Source organism: Gymnogyps californianus, chromosome 2, assembly GCF_018139145.2.
Source record: "Gymnogyps californianus isolate 813 chromosome 2, ASM1813914v2, whole genome shotgun sequence".
Classification (NCBI taxonomy): Eukaryota; Metazoa; Chordata; class Aves; order Accipitriformes; family Cathartidae; genus Gymnogyps; species Gymnogyps californianus.
This window is the reverse complement of record NC_059472.1, coordinates 2,851,419-2,870,263: the sequence shown is the minus strand read 5'-3', so window position 1 is coordinate 2,870,263 and position 18,845 is coordinate 2,851,419. Positions and strand designations below refer to the sequence as shown.

At 41.7% G+C, this 18,845-nt stretch overlaps 1 protein-coding gene across 4 annotated transcripts in view; it reads right to left on the bottom strand.

Annotated features, from left to right (window-relative positions):
- TSNARE1 (t-SNARE domain containing 1) overlaps positions 1 to 18,845 on the bottom strand; it is a 487,146-nt gene that overhangs the window by 230,658 nt on the left and 237,643 nt on the right. For 3 of the 4 annotated variants that reach the window (XM_050891624.1, XM_050891625.1, XM_050891626.1), the window contains exon 8: positions 11,736 to 11,903. In XM_050891624.1, coding sequence (XP_050747581.1) covers positions 11,736 to 11,903 — 168 coding nt within the window. The remainder of the gene's footprint in view (positions 1 to 11,735; positions 11,904 to 18,845) is intronic. The other variant, XM_050891627.1, reaches the window with a different exon arrangement.

The window sequence follows — 18,845 nt, the reverse complement described above, 5'->3', positions numbered from 1 at the left end:
TAAGTAAGGGCTCATGCTGCTAATGGCTACAGGACTTTCGGTGAGCTTGATGTATGGGAGTGTGATTTTGTGTCAGCTGAGGGCGCAGGTAGAGCAAGTTCATGCTGGTCTGTGAAGGACTCACAAGAGGTGCTTGCAGGAGCATGGCGGAGAAAGTTGCACAAGAGGCACAGAGTCCATTACACTTAAGAGTTGGCAAAAGGGGCAAAAAATGGAAGGAATACACGTAACACTTCAGGAAAGAAGGACAACGTGGCAGAGTGTTTCAGCGTCCTCTGAAAGTACACAGAGATCCACAATCAACAAACATCAGCTTAGAAAAACCCAACTTCTGGTCTTGCATTCAGGACATTCCCAGAGCCTAATCTAACCCTATTTCTATTCACCCCTAATCCCTATTTCCCTCCCTTGACTATAAACAGACTCTAAGCAACAGCTTATGCAGAAATGCCTACTCTTAAGATATCTGCATCTGGTCAGGTGAATGCCACCATGGGGCACCCGCCATTTTCTCTCCACAGCCATACTTTCAGATATTTCTTTAACGGTCTATAGACCAGACAGTTGTGTTCGCATGACCAGCAAAGGGCAGCTCCAATGGTTACTCATAAGAACAGCATTGTTATCCACAATCATAGCAAACACGTCAGTGCAGACTCAGGACCATCCAGAGCACATGGACACATTCTCCATGGGATGGCCACAGAGTAACCCCATTGATGTGACACAGACCCACTGGGCACAGGGGCCACCTCAGAGGACTGCTCTTCCAGGGAGGTGCAGACATAAGCATGGACACTGTCCTGCAGACCAGCCTTTGCTGACTTCTACCCATCCACCTGATGGAGAAAACGATGCTGACATACTAATATCCTAACTATCCTCCCAAATAAATGACAAATGTGGTGTGAAAGGGGAAGAAAAGCATGAACCCCTGCCTGTGGTGGCAATAAATGGAAGAGGAGGGAGAATGAGAATTACTTGGGACCTCATAGAGGCAGGGAAATAGAGATGTCTTGGCTTTAGACTGAAGCAAGATTAACACATGAACTTTTGGTAGCCCTCAGTGGTGCAGTCAGAGGAGATGGAGAGATAATGGGATCACAGGATCACAGGATAATTCAGGTCTGAAGGGGCCACAGGCGAGCCCTAGTCCAGCCTCTCACTCACAGCAGGACCAACTGTGAAGTCAGACCAGGTTGCTCAGGGGTCTAGCTAAAAATTTGCATTGACAAAAAATACATCTAAATATTTGCATTCGCATTTCTCCATAACACCTAGGTGAGTTTTAACAGTCTTTCTGCCTCAAGCGTGCTGTCTGGTAGCCTCAATACAAAGGGGAACAGGGGACTTCAATGCAGAGAAAGAAATGACAACCAGAGACACACTGGGTAGATAGATGGTGAACAGGGTGGTGGGCAAATACAGTTCTATAACATCCTCTTTTATGAAGGAGCAATTAAAAGTATTAAAGAATACCTGAAGAAGATGAGCCTGCATAGTGCAGAGGGCATAAACTGTCTTTGGCATCAGCCTGTAAAATTTGACATCCATTGTTAATACTGTTAACATTGTGATTTTCAGCCTAATTTCTGCAAGGGAGAATATTACTGTCAGAAGAAGAACCAGGCACCTTTTGGTAAATAGGAGGGAAGATGAACTGGTCTTGCTGCGAAATGTGGATTTCAATCACCTTCTCAGTGATCTCTTCCCTTGTTATCTCTGTAGGGTCTTTTCAATATACTTGGTTCACCCTCCTCTCTCCTGAGCTGTTCAGGGAGGGCTGACTCCCTCTGCAACCAGCGGGGTCTCGATGGGATGCGCCAGGGCTTTGCCACACGAGCTTTTATCTATTCATGACATAAGACTAACGTTGTTCTTAATTAGCACCAGAGAACTAGAGAGTGAACCGCTCTAACGTAAGTAATACATGAGAGTAGTAATTCCCCTTTGGGGCAGTAAATCACATCCACAAAAACAGCTGTATCGACGAGGCATACGGTGTTTGTACTGTCTGTGCTAACAGAAATAGGAGCAAGATATTACCTTTATTGAGACAGTCATCATCTGGCAACAAAAAAATAGGCAAAAGTGCAGTAAATGGAGGAGGAAAGTAACACATCCTTTTAACAAAGGAAATATTAACACTTAAGCGAGAGGATTTGCAGAAGCTTAACACTATTTCATCACAAGCACTAGAGACCTCTCTCCAGCTCGCTACCTTATCAATGTACATTGACAGTCAATATACGAGTCTTTACCTCAGCTCAATTTCTGTGGATATATATATGCAGATGTGTCTGCCTAAAATTCGGATTACTAGCAAATAACTTGTGTGTCAGCACTATTTTCTCCTTCTGCCGAAGAAATACTTCACTTTTAGTAGGTGCTAAAGTCCATCCCTGTTCAGCAAAGCTCTTAAGACATACGTAAGTGATTTGCTGAATCAAGGCTTTCATTACTAGCTTCTTCATGGAAACTCACTGAAAGGAAGAGTGCACGAAGAAAAGGGTTTAGGGCAAGACTCTCTGACACTAACAGTCTTTGGATAAGGCACTGGGAATCTAAATCAGAAAAGGAAAATTATCTCTAGCATACAGTGGAAACCTCTCCAGTTTAAACGCACTTCACTATACATTGTATTGTCATAAGGTTACGCCTGAGACATAAGAAATATCTACGGCTAAAAATAAATGTTATGCATTCCTGAATCCTCTCTGTCTTGCAAAGTGAGATCCTAGGTTGTACACATATGCCTGATGAAATACTGATTGCACAAACATACAAGCTCTAATCATTTCCGTGAGCAGAGGAAGAAATACAGTTTTAGCCAGCCAATAAGAAAAAGTTTGGACTCTCGCAAGTAGTCCTAGCAAAAATGATGTGTGAGCAGAAAGGAGAAGATGAGAGAATTTTCACAATGTATTACCCGGTGATATTTCATCTCTTGCCTCTGTGTCTGGATGTATTGGGTTTATGGGCCAGATGGATGTATACCGATATAACAGTAGCATTTAATAAACAGTGGCAATGGAAAGAGAAGGAAATACAGCAAGAACTCTCTGTGGGTGCATGCGATTTTTGTGTTTGCTATTTTAGCATGTAACTGCCATCTATACCGTTCTCCAGGTTGTTACTGAGTTGTCATACTCTGTGGGCTGCAGCAGGGAAAGGATCCTGACTCCTCAGCCATTAGGTATGGATTGGTTGAACACCACACTGTGTGAGGCTAGCAGAACTGACTAGCTATGCTCACACTGCGGAGCCCTTCACTTGGATCTCCTCTGGGTCCCATGTGATGCCCCTTTAGCCCTTAAATGTAATCTTATATTTGTTTTCTCTGTGCAAGGTCGTAGGTATAATGAGAGACTTGTGTCACAGCCTGTTGGAGCAGTTTTCTTCTAGCACAATGGTGAAACTCCTCTAGCATGATGATGTTCTGGGCTCTAGGACGTGATAAAAAAAGTGCATGGCACTTTCAAGCAGCATTAGGAACTGTTCTGGATGGAAAAAGCCAAACTTAAGGTAATATGTAATCACACTGGCTTTCTGGAGAAGGCCAAAAAGCAGACTATGTCTCAGTTGCTCTGGAAAGAACTAAGTCTGCACCTGCACTGGCGAGTATTGCAGAGCAGCAGGCACAGATGTACAGAGAAAAACAGCTGGTGCCAGGGATCCAATATCCAAAGTATCCATGAAGTTTTACTTCACACTAGCTCCAGCCTCTTCCTATGGACTGAATGTCTGTTATTGGTCAGAGTCCATGAGGTGGACACTTGCAATACATCTTTTAATGGAGTTTGATCCCACACAAATTTAATTTGTGAGCTCTGAGAGTGCTCTGAGAACTGAACTAAAACATAATGTATGAGCACAACCACGCAGTTCCCACCAAAATATGAGCCAGGGAGTGGGCCCAGGTGGCCAAGAAGGCCAACGGCATCCTGGCTTGTATTAGAAATAGGGTGGCCAGCAGGACGAGGGAAGTGATCGTCCCCCTGTACTCGGCACTGGTGAGGCTGCACCTCGAACACTGTGTTCAGTTTTGGGCCCCTCACTACATCACTACAAGAAAGACATTGAGGTGCTGGAGCATGTCCAAAGAAGAGCATTGAAGCTGGTGGAGGGTCTAGAGAACAAGTCCTATGAGGAGCAGCTGAGAGAACTGGGGTTGTTTAGCCTGGAGAAAAGGAGGCTGAGGGGAGACCTCATCGCTCTCTACAACTACCTCAAAGGAGGTTGTAGTGAGGTGGGTGTCGGTCTCTTTTCCCAAGTAGCAAGTGATAGGACAAGAGGAAATGGCCTCAAGTTGTGCCAGGGGAGGTTTAAGTTGGATATTAGGAACAATTTCTTCACTGAAAGGGTTGTCAAGCATTGGAACAGGCTGCCCAGGGAAGTGGTTGAGTCACCATCCCTGGAGGTATTTAAAAGATGCTTAGGGACATGGTTTAGTGGTGGACTTGGTAGCGTTAGGTTAATGGTTGGGCTCAATGATCTTAAGGGTCTTTTCCTACCTGAATGATTCTATGATTCTATGCTATAATTCTAAAACTGCCTTTCTCATAGAAGCTAAAACATTTGAATAGACACACCTTAAGCAGACTTGCTCCACAAAGAAGCCTGGAAGTTAACTAGCACATGTTTAATGACGATGCTTGAGAGAGCACGATCTGGAGTGAAACAAGGAGTGAGTCAAAATGACACTGAAAACACCAAAACAGCACTGGCCCATTCAGGGCAGAGCCTCTGAAACTCCAATTAATAAAACTTTTCAGTGCTGACTGGCACGACACTGGCAGTTTGAAGGCAACATGTTAAGGATGTGGAGATTGCCTATGAAGGGTTTTGATGTGAAGGCAAGTAATTGCGGTTTGGAGCAAAGTATAAGTTGTGGAGGCCACAAGGGGACAGAGAGGGAAGGCACGGGCAAATCAATATGCAATAAAAACGGTCATTGCATGAGTCTGCTGGGATAGACTGCTTTTTGTTCTCAATACTTGCTAAGGCTTCTCCACATCTTCAAAAAGGCCAGCTGTTATTTTCACATATCCCTTATTTTGCCCTCAGGCTTGCACAGTTTCCCACAGAATTTACCCTTAATTCGCCTTACTCCTCCTCTTCCCCAAATGTCAGTGAAGACTAAAGGAAATTTTTGTGATCAAATCATCAAATCAATAGGGCTGCAGCTGTACAAGGACATGGAAGATGTCTGTTCTCAGGCATTGAAACTGCAGGTATGCACTTCATCACATCCACATCATTAAGTCCCCTTACTCACTGAACAGGGTGGCTGCATTGAAACTGCTTATGGAGAACACGTTAACTCTCAAACTGTGTCAATATTTGGGCAAGCACTGGCTAATCTGGCTGAAAAGTGTGCCAGGATATGGTCTAACAATTTAGAAGTGTAATGAGTCAGTTCTAGTGTCCTTGGTACTGTTTAATTTACTAGTGTAGAAATTACCTAGAAATTTTCCATCAGCCCTTGTAACCTCTGAATTGGAAACACAGGGCTTTTTACACATTTCTTCTGTTCAGCTTTGGTCCAACACCAAGATCCTATATACGGTCTGGTGCTGTAGGAGAAAGGAACTAACAAATGGGAAATAATTGAGAATAGAGCACTGAAGTGACTGAAAAGTAAGGGAGATTGACTTGTGAAGAGGAGGATAACTGTTAGCATTTGAGGAGTTTAAAAGCCAAACGGGAAGAAGAATTATTTGCAGGGTCCAGTAGAGTTTCACTAGGTGTAAAGAGCTGAGAATGAGAAAGGGATCTTTAGCAAGAACAGAGGGAAGCATTTCATCAACACTGAAGCCTGCTGGACCGTGAAATGGTCTCCTGAAATAGATGGTGGCAGTCCTACAGCTCGGGTCATTTTAAATTAGACTGGCCAAAATACTTGAGTGGATTCTTTAGGGAACAACTCAATACTGAGTCCCAGGGATGGCCATGTCAACCTCGCAGGCAGCTCTGCCACTTGTGATAATTAGGCTCCACCATGCTGCCATGAAAAGAGTGCTGTTTGACACTCACGCGGCACCAGATCTTTCACTTACAGTGCTTGTCATGATATCGTGTTATTTATACATTACTCTGAGTCGAAAAGTCTCTGTGCAGAGGCAGGCAGAGCCCTCATAAGTCAAAACTCTGGACTATTGAAGCTGATGAAAGATATAAAATAGCTTGCATTAAACCTTCTAAACTGCTAGCATCAGTGAGAGATTTTACTGAAAACACCCCTCAGCAAGAAATGATACGTAGTAATGAGTGAACAAGGAACGTTTGAACTAACAAACACACTCTCACAGACTCTGTGGGGCTTTTTTTGTTTTATTTTTATTGTATTTCATTTTCTGTCTGCTTACAAATGCTTGACTGACAGGCGTGGAGGCTGGCATCTATCACTTCTCTTCAAAACAGACAGGGAATGAACATCAACATTTCTCAACACCGATCCAGAGGGAACAACTCTTTCTAAAAATAAAAGCATTTCCCTCACACCTGTTGCCACACCCTATCCAACTCTCCTCCTCTTTCGCCAAGAGAAGCATCAACTAACATGAAGCTCTGTTGATGTGTTTTGCTTTCCTCAGGATATCCTCAACTGATGATTAGAGACTGGACGGAGGTATTCTCGCCACATACTCACTTGCCAAAAGTTAGCAAAGCATCACCAGACAGCATTAGCTCCATGCTCTGATGACCATATATTACTGGATGGCGTGGTTTAACCCCAGTCAGCAACTCAGCACCACGCAGCCGCTTCCCCCTTCCCCCTCCCAGTGGGGTGAGAAGGAGGAAAGGGAAAAAAAAAGTAAAACTCGTGGGTCGAGATAAGAACAGTTTAATAACTAAAGTAAAATATAATACTAACAATAGTAATAATGAAATATAATAATAATAATAGTAATGAAAAGGAATATAACAAAAAGGAAGGGGGGGGAAGGAAAAAAACAGTGATGCACAATGCAATTGCTCACCACCCGCTGACCAATGCCCAGCTAGTTCCTGAGCCATGATCCGCTCCTCCCAGCCAGCTCCCCCCAGTTTATATACTGGGCATGACGTTCCATGGTATGGAATACCCCTTTGGCTAGTTCGGGTCAGCTGCCCTGGCCGTGCTCCCTCCCAGCTCCTTGCACACCTGCTTGGTGGCAGAGCATGGGAAACTGAACAGTCCTTGGCTTAAGATAAGCGCTACTTAGCAACAACTAAACCATCAGTGTGTTATCAACAGTATTCTCACACTAAATCCAAAACACAGCACTGTACCAGCTACTAAAAAGAAAGTTAACTCTGTCCCAGCCGAAACCAGGACACTGGAGAAAACTGTCCACCTTCTCACACCAGCCAAGATAATGCCTGAGTTCTGCATAAATACAAAAAGAAAGAAAAGGAAACCTGTGGAAATACCCTAGGGAGCAGGGAGGATCCTTCTTGCTATTGGCTGTGTCTTCTGACTGAAATGAGGAAGGAACATGCTAAACAGCTTATTCTCCCAACTCCTTCTGAGATGCAGGATGAAGCTTTCAGTCTCGTTTTATAGGTAAGCGACTTAAGATCAGTATGATCGGTGCCCGGGGCACATAAGGAGTTGATGTCAGAGCTGACACTTGAACTAATTTCTCCAAATGCTCTCCTAGCACCCTTCCACCGGGGAACTCTCCATGGCTGCACAGGCATCTGCAACTGATGGTCTCCAGTTTGCAATGTCTGTCCATCCAGTAGCAATTAATCATTAAACTGTATTTCAGCTAGACTTACCTTGTATTCATTTGATCTGAATGACTGACTTCCTGACTGCCAAGTAATTTGGGAACTGCAATTATCTGTATAAACTGACTGACATCTGCTGGTTTTCAGGGCTGAGAGGTGATGTGGTTAGTCCTGGTAGTGTCAGGTTTGGTAGCTGACAAAATGGGCAGCTGCCTCCCTCCATGGACTGAGCTCTTATTGCTGCTGCTCCTCCTATGGCGACAGAGAGAAAAAGGGGTGTAGGGAAGTCAGGATAGATGAAGTGAACCTTGCTATTTCAGGGACAACCGTTCCCAAGACCAGGAGCAAGCCCTGCTCTCCAAATCTGCCCTTTCCCTGGTGTACTTCCATCTTGGCTATTCCCCATTCTTCATGGCAGCAGAATGCCTACTGCTGTGTTAGCAGCCCGGGAAGCACAGGAGTGGGACGAGAAAGGAAAGAGGGTTGTGGAGGAGGTGGGATGACCCGGTAGTGACTCCAAGGAAATGGTGGTGGGGTCTTGGAGGGCTTCGTCTCACCTTCCTTTCTCATCACCTCTGGAGAAGCTGTCTGCATGGGGAGGACCACTGGAGGCTTTCTGAATCAACACGGCATTTAGCATCTTTTTTAATAGGTCTTTCCAGTCACCAGATGAAACTCTGAAGTTCTCCATTCAATGGTTATCCATTTCTTCTCAAAGTTTTATCTCCTTCCATTTTTCACATGACCACAGGTGCCAGTGAAAGGCACGGGATGCTAAATTATGTATATTTGCTATGACAGAGCTTGTGCCAGCACCGAGCACTGACAATGCACATTACAGTTCAGCTCATGTATTTCTGATGGCACATTTTACAGTGCTATATATAAAGTTGTTATGGCATCTATTATTCACTGCCAATACAGTTCAAGTTAAAATAGGTTTTATATAACAGTTCAAAGCAATATTTTAAGAAATAACACTTGTGTCAAGGCTGCTGTGTCCTACCAGATTTTGACATTTCCAAGCAATAAAGATCTTTATCCAAAATGTAAGGTTTTGGCCAGACATCTCCCTTGCAGACTTCTCTATTTTTAATCTGCAAGCAATAGCAAAAGAAGCACATTTAAATAAAATGAACAGCCAGCTGAACTTTTGACATGGCTGTTATCTTTCTAGGTGGAAGCCGTGAACGCTGAAAAGTGCCTCAAGGGATGTTCATGACAGAGAACAATGTCCCATTAACCTGAACCTCTGAAGAGATTCTGGAGATGTGGAAAACACACAAGTGGGAAAGAGTCATTGGAACATTAAGAAGATGTCTATTATGGGCACAATTTTATATGTGTTTTTCCGGGGACAAGAGGGGAAGAGAATTTATTTCCTCATTTCTTTAGCAATGAAAAAGGCTTTATATCTGTTCTTGCAAAAAGGGAAAATTCAATGTCTCTTAAAAAAAAAGGCCCATTACTGGTACCAGCACCATGAGTTTCTCCACAGTTGTGTGCTAATCAGTGTGATCCAGAAGATACGATGTTCTGTGCTGCTTAAGATCTACATGTTTCTGGTGCTAGATATGCAGAAATGTAAAAACCCCAGCAAGACCAATCTACTTGCATAAGATATGTTTTGCACAGCTCTATTCTTCATTCTGGTCCCCAAAGAGCAAAGGAGAACAAAAGCTATACATCAATTTGGCAATAAATTTAGTTTATTAGTCGTGTTTGACAGTTAGGAATAATGTTTCCTTTTAACCTTCTTGGTTACTTACTGGTTTTGAAAACATATTGGAAAAAAGTTGTAAGGGTGACTATGAGCTCAGTGAGTCCCTTCTCTGTATACCCACAACTTCTAAGGAAATCAGGGAAGTTTTAATGTGCAAGACGAGTCCTTTCACAAGAAATATGTTCATGTGGGTCAATAAACAGAAAAACAAAACCCAGTGAAAATGATGATTTAAAAGCACCATCTGCTTATTCAAATACAGCTGGGGAGAGGTACGACGCAGTCCAAAAATCCATTTCATTTTCATTATATTTCTTTCAAAAGAGATGTTAAATAAAATACTATTGGTCCTAAATGTTTTCCTCCTGAGGATAAATGTTTAAGCTACATTTGAAATAATGCTTGTGGAATGCAGTCCTCCTTACAGGATGAACATGGATCTCGGACAGCAAAGCAAAATGGATGCAGGAGATGGGGAAAAAACAGGTAAAAAGCAAGTGCACAGATTCTTAGGAAGCAGAAGGCTGAACAAGATTAACTGCTTAAGTTGAATACGTTATTAATTAACTGCATAAGTTGAATAAGTTATTGAGAGGTAAATTCATATTAGGCAGAAAGGTATACAGGATCTACCAAATCAATAGATAGGCGATCTGCACAATACATGAGTGTTGAATTTATTTAGAACTTATGTAGGGCTGGGACTGGATTCACTAAACTCACCTGAAGTACCCCACCATGGCCACGTGGTCCCACGCGGCTCGATGCAGATATATCAGACTGTGGCATAGAAATGGGATTTAACCCGCAAAATAAGGATCTCTCTAAGGAGACACGACTGCATCTCTTGTTTTTCCAAAGTTGGTGTGCTTGAGGCTGGCTTGGGGTTTGTCATTCTCCACTGCCTAATGGGCAAACACTAAATACGTTTTTTTTTTCTGGGGAAGACAGGGGGCAACATAAAGATGGAAAGAAAAAGGCAGTGACTATACTTCAAACAAAAGGATCACAACAATATCCTTTGTGTCCACAACACCATTTCAGAAATACCTTTGCTACCATCCTTCTTGAACATCAAACTGCAGGAACATCCCAAAACATGCATTTTTTTGCAACAAAGTTCCCTAGAGTTTGTCCTGGTGGATGCAAAGAGATTCCTCAAGTATGAAAGGACAATTCACACCCAAGGATACTCAGTATGAGAATATTCTTTAACAATTTCATCCCTAGTAATGCACGCAAGTCCACAAAGCTCAATCATCTCTATTCAGCAAACCGTAACAGAAATGAGACGTACGCTAACCTTGACCCGCTCCTGTAAAACTATCAAAATTTCTTACTTACGGTGTTGAATCATATGTAGCTATCACTGTTTGCAAACAGAGGGCAAACCCTCAAAGCACCAGCCTACAGCAGGAACGTTTGTCCCCTTTTTGCACCGTTAACTCAATCACAACTCCTCCTATACCGCAACCAAAATCTATTCTGATAAAATTAGCTCAATCCAATTAAAGGACAAAGTATAGTCCTTAATTAAATGTTCTGATTATTCGGAAGCCCTCTTTTTTTTGGTTCATCTTGAGTTTAGGCCTGTAAAAGCATACAAATTAGAAAGATTTAAAATGTTCTAGTTTTACTCATTTATTGCTTAAATTTGAGTAACAAGAGTTCCCCAAAAGCATAAAAAGAGAAGTATAAAAAGAAAAATGTGGGATGTTCAACTTATTCAGACCTCTTTTTGTTCCTTTTTTCATATTTTATTTATAGCACTTCTAAAAAAAAAAGGGAATAAAAATAGTATGTCTTCTTTTAACTAAAGAACATCCAAATACTTTGATAAAGCAAAAATATTGAATTATTTGAAAAAGTTAACAAATTATTTCCTTTCATTTACCTATTATTCTCTGTAATGGTAAAGCTGAATATTTCCTGTCTGTGACAAATTCCAGTTTCAAGTTTGCATGCACCAAGAAAGTTGTTTTGCTGCAGAACCAAGCTCAATTGAACTACCTCACTACAGACTCTGTTATGGAAGACTCACTGAAAAAAAAAAACATTAGCCCATGAACATTAATTAATTCTTGTCATTTTCATTACAGGTCATATGGATTTCTAATTCTTCCTTCTGCCACTGATCTCCATTTTTAGAAACACTTGATAATCTCTCCCATTTTTAGTGATACTGTACTGGCAGCAATGTAAATCAGCATTTCTTTCATCATGTTGAGCAACGCACAACACAAGGAATCCGCGCTTCCAGCTCACAAGCCCATGACGGGAGAAGGTTACTGACCTCAATCTGCTGAATGGCCTCCTCCCGCTGACGGATGGCCTCCAGATCCTCTTCTGTGATTTCCGAGAGCAAGGCTTGATCCTGGCTCTGGTTCTGCCACACGCCATCTCCTCCGTTAAAGATCTTCTCATCATCTGGTAGGTCAGAGAAGGGAGTCCTAGGGCTCTGCTGAGATGGGAGAATGGAAAGAAAGCAAAGGAAGTGTAAATGTTGTCCAGTTTTACATAGCCTTCTGACAGGAAAAGAAAATATTAATATAATAGATTGCATAAACAGTGGTGAAAAGGTGAAGAGGAGAAGAGTAAGTTATATGAGAGGAAACATATTGAGTCTTGAAGGAAGTGTTAGGACCTGAAGCCAGATCTCCTGAGCTACTTTTGAGCCCCGGCAACCAATTTCAATTTTCCAACAGTTCTGACAGAACAAAACATTTACATGCACCTGAAAAATGACACATTTACCTCGTTGATTTTCCTGCAAATTCTTCTGGAATTAGATACTTTCTCAGGCAGAGATAAAGCCTATGCATTTGTCTTGAAGACTTTATGATCCAACTTGCAACATTCAACATAACAAAGGATCCTATCTTGTCTATTTACGAGATAAACTAAATACAGCTAAAAAAAGGGAAAATCATTATGGTAATGTGACTGCATAGTCATCAGTTTGAGCAACTCACAGTTTCACGATGTTCACTCTATAGAGTTGACCTGATTTTGCTGACACATCAGATACCATTTTCTAGGTAGCTAGATGTTCATACTGCCTTTGGGAGCTGTGCTTGTAGTCAGAGCCAGATTTTAAGAGCCTGTTCATGATCCAGCTGCATCTACACTGCAGGCAAAGGCAGAGGTTTAACAAGGTCTTCTCCTCCCAGCCTTTAGCTTCTGTGCCTATAGAGATGTTTGGTTCAGTCTAGACTGGACCCAGAGAATGAACTGACACAAGGTTGGTTTGGAGAATCAGGAGGCTGAGCTCAAGTTCTAAACTAATAGGCACTGCTGAAGACTCCAATCCTACAACTGCATGAGTATTTCACTTCAAACAATGCGCACGGTCCTTTAAACTGGCCTTGAGCTGAGCTTTGACTCCTAATCAAAAGTTACAATAAAAAAGCAATCCAAGTGCTTCTGACGCTTTGAAGGTGAAAGAAGAACTGGCGGTCGCTACAGCACATTCTTGACCTGAATGTCCCCAAAATCTCTGAAAGCTACAGGAGAAAACAAGCACAAGAATTCAGGGGGATGTTCAGTTCTCTGAATCTGGGCTTATCTGAAGCACAAACACCGGGGCTTTTCAACAAGTTGTGCCTGAGAAATGAAGGCCTTTGCTGTCTTGCTGTGGCTAAGTTTTCAAAGATATTAAATGCCCTGAGTTCCCACAGAATGAATAGGAAGCAAGGCCATCGGGCAGCTTGCTGGAAGGGCACAGAAGGACTGAGAACTGGAAGGACTGGGAGGACTCGAGTGGAAGTTGCAGTGGAAACAATGCCAAATCACCACGGCAAGAATGAGAAGCCTAACCAAGCATGCATGAGGGAGGCAGGGGAACGAGGAAAAAAAAGTCACTTATAATGTTTTACTTCTTGCTTGTTTGCTTAGAGACCTGCCTTGGAGGAACTGCGAAGGAGGCATAGAGAAAATGGGTAATATTTAACTCTTGCGATCACATTGAGACACTCAAGCTGGCTAGATTTTGAAGAATATCAGGCATCTGGAAATGCTTATTTAACTCTTTAACTCTTCTTTAATTCTTTAAAAAGCGTATCGTTTCGGTATTTAGAAACTAAAGAATTTTTGCAGTTACCTAAACTTTTGCCTTATGAAATTAATTTATTATTATTATCACCACCATCATCTAGTTGCAGACAAGGAAAATTATACAATGTGATGAAGGAAGTGGGGTGATGGAAGAAGTAGAGGCATACAGAAAAATCGGCAGCAAACAGTCAAGTATCTTTCAAAAATATAAACAGAAGGTTAAAATCTTTGACATTAATGTCTTTGTTTCACCTTCTGCTTCCCTGGGATCTGTTATCTACACAGAAAGGGTGTGTTACAGGAAGAAAATCATCATTTAAAATTAGGTTAAAAATTCATTTACACTTTAAAAGACACATTTTAATAGGATTAAGATACTCTGGGGGTGTTTTACTCACTAATTATTGTGTGCCTTGGACACTAACTTATCTGGTAGAGCGTTTCAGTGCCAAAAGCATGTATTAATGGACTCAAGGAAAAACCCTTGGAGTATTCTAATGCTTCATTTATACCGACAGAGATGTCCTCTCGTCTTCACTGGTGGGCTAACTAGGACATGCAGAGGCAGTTATACTGCGTAACACCAAGTAGGCTGGAAGAGCCCAAGTATCTGCCCTCTGAAGACGCAAGAAAACAGTGATCTAATGAAATGCTTGTACTACGGTCACAGCAAGGACACTGTGCCATGGACCTAAATGCACATGAATGGACACCTAAAGCCATGCTTTCCTACGCAGATATGCATTTCAGTGGAAGACAACAAATTTACAAGTGTTCAAATTTTTCCTGTTTTCTTTTCTGATGTGGGAGCACAGGATTAACAGGAGAGCTAGCAATACAGCAACCAACTCTTCAAATTACATTAGTCCACGTAATGCCACAGTTGTATCACAAATATGCTTGATCTTGGCCTGTGTCAAATCTATTAGTCATCCCCACTTGTTGGTCCTGGTATCTGTAAATAACACACCCCCCGCAAATAATCCAGATAGTGCAATGCAAGTGATGCTGCTCAGTCATCTCTTAAAAAAACCCAGCTATTCATGTGTTTAAATAGATAATGGTCTAGACACAGATGTTCCTCTCTAAACAAAGTAGTGGCTTAAGTTAATTTCAGAGCTGCTGAAGGCAATTACATGCGTTTGTATCCTTAACATCTTTCGAGAAAATCCAACCACGGCTGCTGAATGAGTGAGTAAATCAGGAAACAACGGGATGCAGGGGGGCTGAAATTTCCTTCCAGATAGAAAAATGGCTCCATAGTAACATGAAATATAGTCACCATGACCTGTTATTGGAGTATGTATGGTGGCTGGCTGTGCTAACAACTTAAAAGTGATTTTGTGTTTGTTGATGGTACAGAGCCCCTCATTCCTGTGATAAAGTGAACAAATCCTAGATTCGATAGTGTGCAGAAATCTAATGACTTTTAATACTTCTGATTGAAAACTGCATATAGCTTGGTTTATCAGCGGTCTTCGTTCCCTTTTGAGTTGTGCTCATTGCCATGTCTGACAAAATATTTTATTTATAGCAAGAAAAGATATGATGGAGGGCACTCACTGAGCCTCCACAGATAAAGTTCCTTTTGTCAATGCACTGGAGGGGCCACAACTCCCTATACAGGCATTTCCGCATTAAATTTCATTTAGTGCCAAATTTTATGCCCTGTGAATCTCTGTATAATTTTCTGTTGGATTTCCTTTCATAAATTGTTAATTGGATGTGTTTGAAGTTGTTCTTTTGTTGAAATTTGCCTGTGGCAGATTTTTGTCAAGATGTATCTATAAACCAAACTGCCTGTGAAAAAAATGATAGGAGAGAAAAAGTTGAGTATATCTGATATGCTCAATAGTTCCTTTAAAATTAAATTCTTAGGACTGAGGGTCATACTATACTGTTATTCATCATATCTGAAAAATTATGCCTAGGCACAACATTTTGTCTGTTGGATAAAATCTTTTCACGAGGATAAAATCGTTGCTGCTTACAGCTACATTTTTTTATCAGATTTATTCTACCAATGGGGAGATGCTATATGCAGCTGCTGATAGAGAAAAGGAAAAAAAAAAAAATTAAAAATGGTTTTATCTGGATGGTGACAACTTCTGCCAGTATCTGCACTTTACCAGCAGTAAAATCTTTGCATCAGAAGTTGTATGTCTGAGACCGCTCCAAAGATGACCCCCTCCCAGCCCTCTGCCTGCCTCACTCCCCATTTGTACATTAGAAGGGACAGAAGAGGAGCATTAACACACACAATTTCTTCTCCTTGTACACAGCAATATCACAAGTTTTACAACCCATGCCACATAAAATCACCAAGCAAGGGATTGAAATGACCTCTCTTCTAGTTCCCATATGGTCTTTATTTCACCCAGAAGCAGAAATCTAACATGAACTCCACCTAACATAACATCAACCACCCTTCACGGTTTATCTTCAGAGAATTAGGGAATCTCCTGTAGCAGTAAGATCTGTGCTAGTACCGTCTCAGTCCTGTAGCTCCCTTTTACATCTCTAACGATGCCATTTCTGGTTGCTCATTACAAGATTGTTCCCTTATCAGAAATAAAGGACATGAAATGTTGACTGGAGATGGATGAGAAATGGCTTTTACTGCCAGTGAAACGTTTAGTGATTTCAAAGGAAAATTTCTTTTCCAGACTTCGTCAAAACCTGAAGATACAGAGAAAAATTATATGACAAAGAGGGAGACACACACATACACTCCCTCCAGCTCAGGTTAGTTACAAGTCAGATAATTAAGGTGCCCAATGTCAGCTGCAATAAGATGGACCTCTCACAGTCTCTCCAAAAAGAACTGTAAAAGCTGATGTAAATAATTAAGATTTCTTGGAGCTGGATTTACAGGCTCTGTCCACCAGATGAATAACACACTACAGGGATAGGAGGATGAAGGGCTGAGGAAGACATTCACATGCTTCTACCTTCAACTTCGGCATGAAGGCAGTTGAAAAGGAGACTTAATTGAGCTCAGTGCCTGAAATTAGATAACGTGAACCCATTTCTACACCACCTCCATCCACGCCAACTTCAACCAAGAGTTGTGTCCTGGAGAGGAGGGTTTCATTTCTGACTGTGTGTGAAAACATGGGAAGAGGATACTAATGGATTCTCTTAGGATGGATGTGACAGAGCTGTTGGTACTGTCAAAGTGGGGAAGGTGGGTCTCCTAACTGGACTGAAAACCTAATTCTGGAGAATAAGAAGGAAGCCAAGTTCCTTCTTTTCTGACTACTTCTCCACTCACGTGCACATCTCAAGCAGTTGGAGCTGTCCTCATCATCACTTGGCTGTAAGACATGTGAGACTGCCTTTGATATGCACAGTACAATTCACAAATTCATTGTTACCTCCAAGTTTATATGATCACAGGTAAAAGTCTCACTCACATAAGCTAATTTTGTAGTACATACTGCAGCGTGTTCCAAGGAAATCTTCTGCAACTATGAAAATAGAGTATTTTAGAGGTCTTACATGACTCAGGTAGTAAACCAAGGAAGCTTGCTCTGTCTTCTCCAGTCTCCAGAAGCCTTCTGCACCTCTAGCAGGGATATGGCCAGCTCAAGCAGTAATCAACACACCTCCCACACCTCCTGCAAACTATCACATCTCCTTGGGTAACATTTTGGCTCTGGCTTTCAAACAAAATGCAAATGCAGAGATGTTTATCTCTTGCTTTATAGTATGTATAGACATACAAACAGCCAGGCTACACTTTATGAGGATATCCTATTCTCACTAGCATCCAGGCTTAGAGATTCACTTTTTATTGCGTGTAGGATAATGAGGCCGGAGTGCCTGCATTAAAGATCAATAAAATACTTTACATGGAGGGCCACTGTGCAGAATACTGCTGTAGTTACGCTGCCTGCCTGTGCCTGACACATTTTTAATAGCACATTGGCACTGCAAGCTGTCCAGGACAAAAATGGCACAGAGCAGCCAGTTTGGCCTGCCTATCTACAATGTACAGCTAGGTTAAGACGCCAGATAAATCGGATTAGATGATCTTTCTCAACCCATCCTTCCAAAACAACTAACCCTGCAGACTCAATGCGATTTAGAGCTGTATCTCGCCAAGCAAAAGCCCAAAGCAATTACAGGTAGAAAGGCCTCAGGCAGGCACAGAACAAGCAGCCTGGGACTTCTAAATCTTTTAGAGGAGTGAAATAGTGATATTACAACTTTGCATTATCTTTCACACAGACGATCGCCGCAGTGATTGGTAATCTGAGCTCTGTTATCTTACGAGAGCAGCTTCCCACAATAACGGGGGAAGAAATGCAATCACAAATTAACCATTGCTTGCTCTTCCTTTTCACTCAGACGTGGGCACATTTAAAACTACCGTTACAAGGACAACTTTTAAATGGGATATTTTCAATCCTTCCTGCATGCATCACTAACATGGGCAAATACAGAAATGCGTTCAGCATTTTCTTCAAGTTATGTAAATTTGATTACTCTGCACCAATGTAGCATGAGAAAAAACAGCATGGGGAAATTAGCATAAAGGGAAGGGTTGAAGTGCGTTTTTATTTAAATTAACTAGACTCTCTCATGTGTTTCTGTCTTCACTCTTGATCAAGTTGTTTACTTTTGAATGATGTGAACCTGAAATTGAGCAAGAAAATCACCATTTCTACCAGCTTCCTGCTAAGGAATCTGCAATAAATTACTAATTTTAGGGAAAATGTAATAGCAGAAAGTATTTTGCTAGTTCACTTTTCAGTATTTATAAATTTAATCGTTCAAGTCTCTGCAGTCATAAAGACTAAGAAAATCCATTTAGTTTCCTGGAACTAGAAGAGACTTAGTAAGAGTACCTAGTTCATACCTCCTACCGTTTTCTTCTTCTTTATTTTTCCTTCAAGACTTTATTACTTCACCAAATTCATTCTGAGCAATCCTGACCTCACCACCTAGGGCTGCTCTACTTCAGAGTCGATCTTACTGTACTCAGGGTAAGAGAATTAAATGACATGTCTGTGGTAGATGAAGAAAAAGAAAATAAGCCAGGGGCCTGAGGTTTAGCTCTCCGATAACGAACGTGCTTTTAAGAAGCACAGCATATTTTCACCCCAAGGTGAAGACTGAATTTAGGAGGAATGCCATTCCTACCAGGCTTAGATGGTGGGGCTGACACTGATATTTTGCTCACGGAGATCATCAGCTTCTAGGGCAAACTTCAGTTGATCATGAGGGCTATATTTTGTCATGTATTTTCACCCTGCATAATTCTTACAGATGCCCCATAAGGGAAGGAAGGGGCAGTTTGTCCTGTTCCTATTTCCAGTCCTTCTCTTTTTTTTCTCTTGATTTG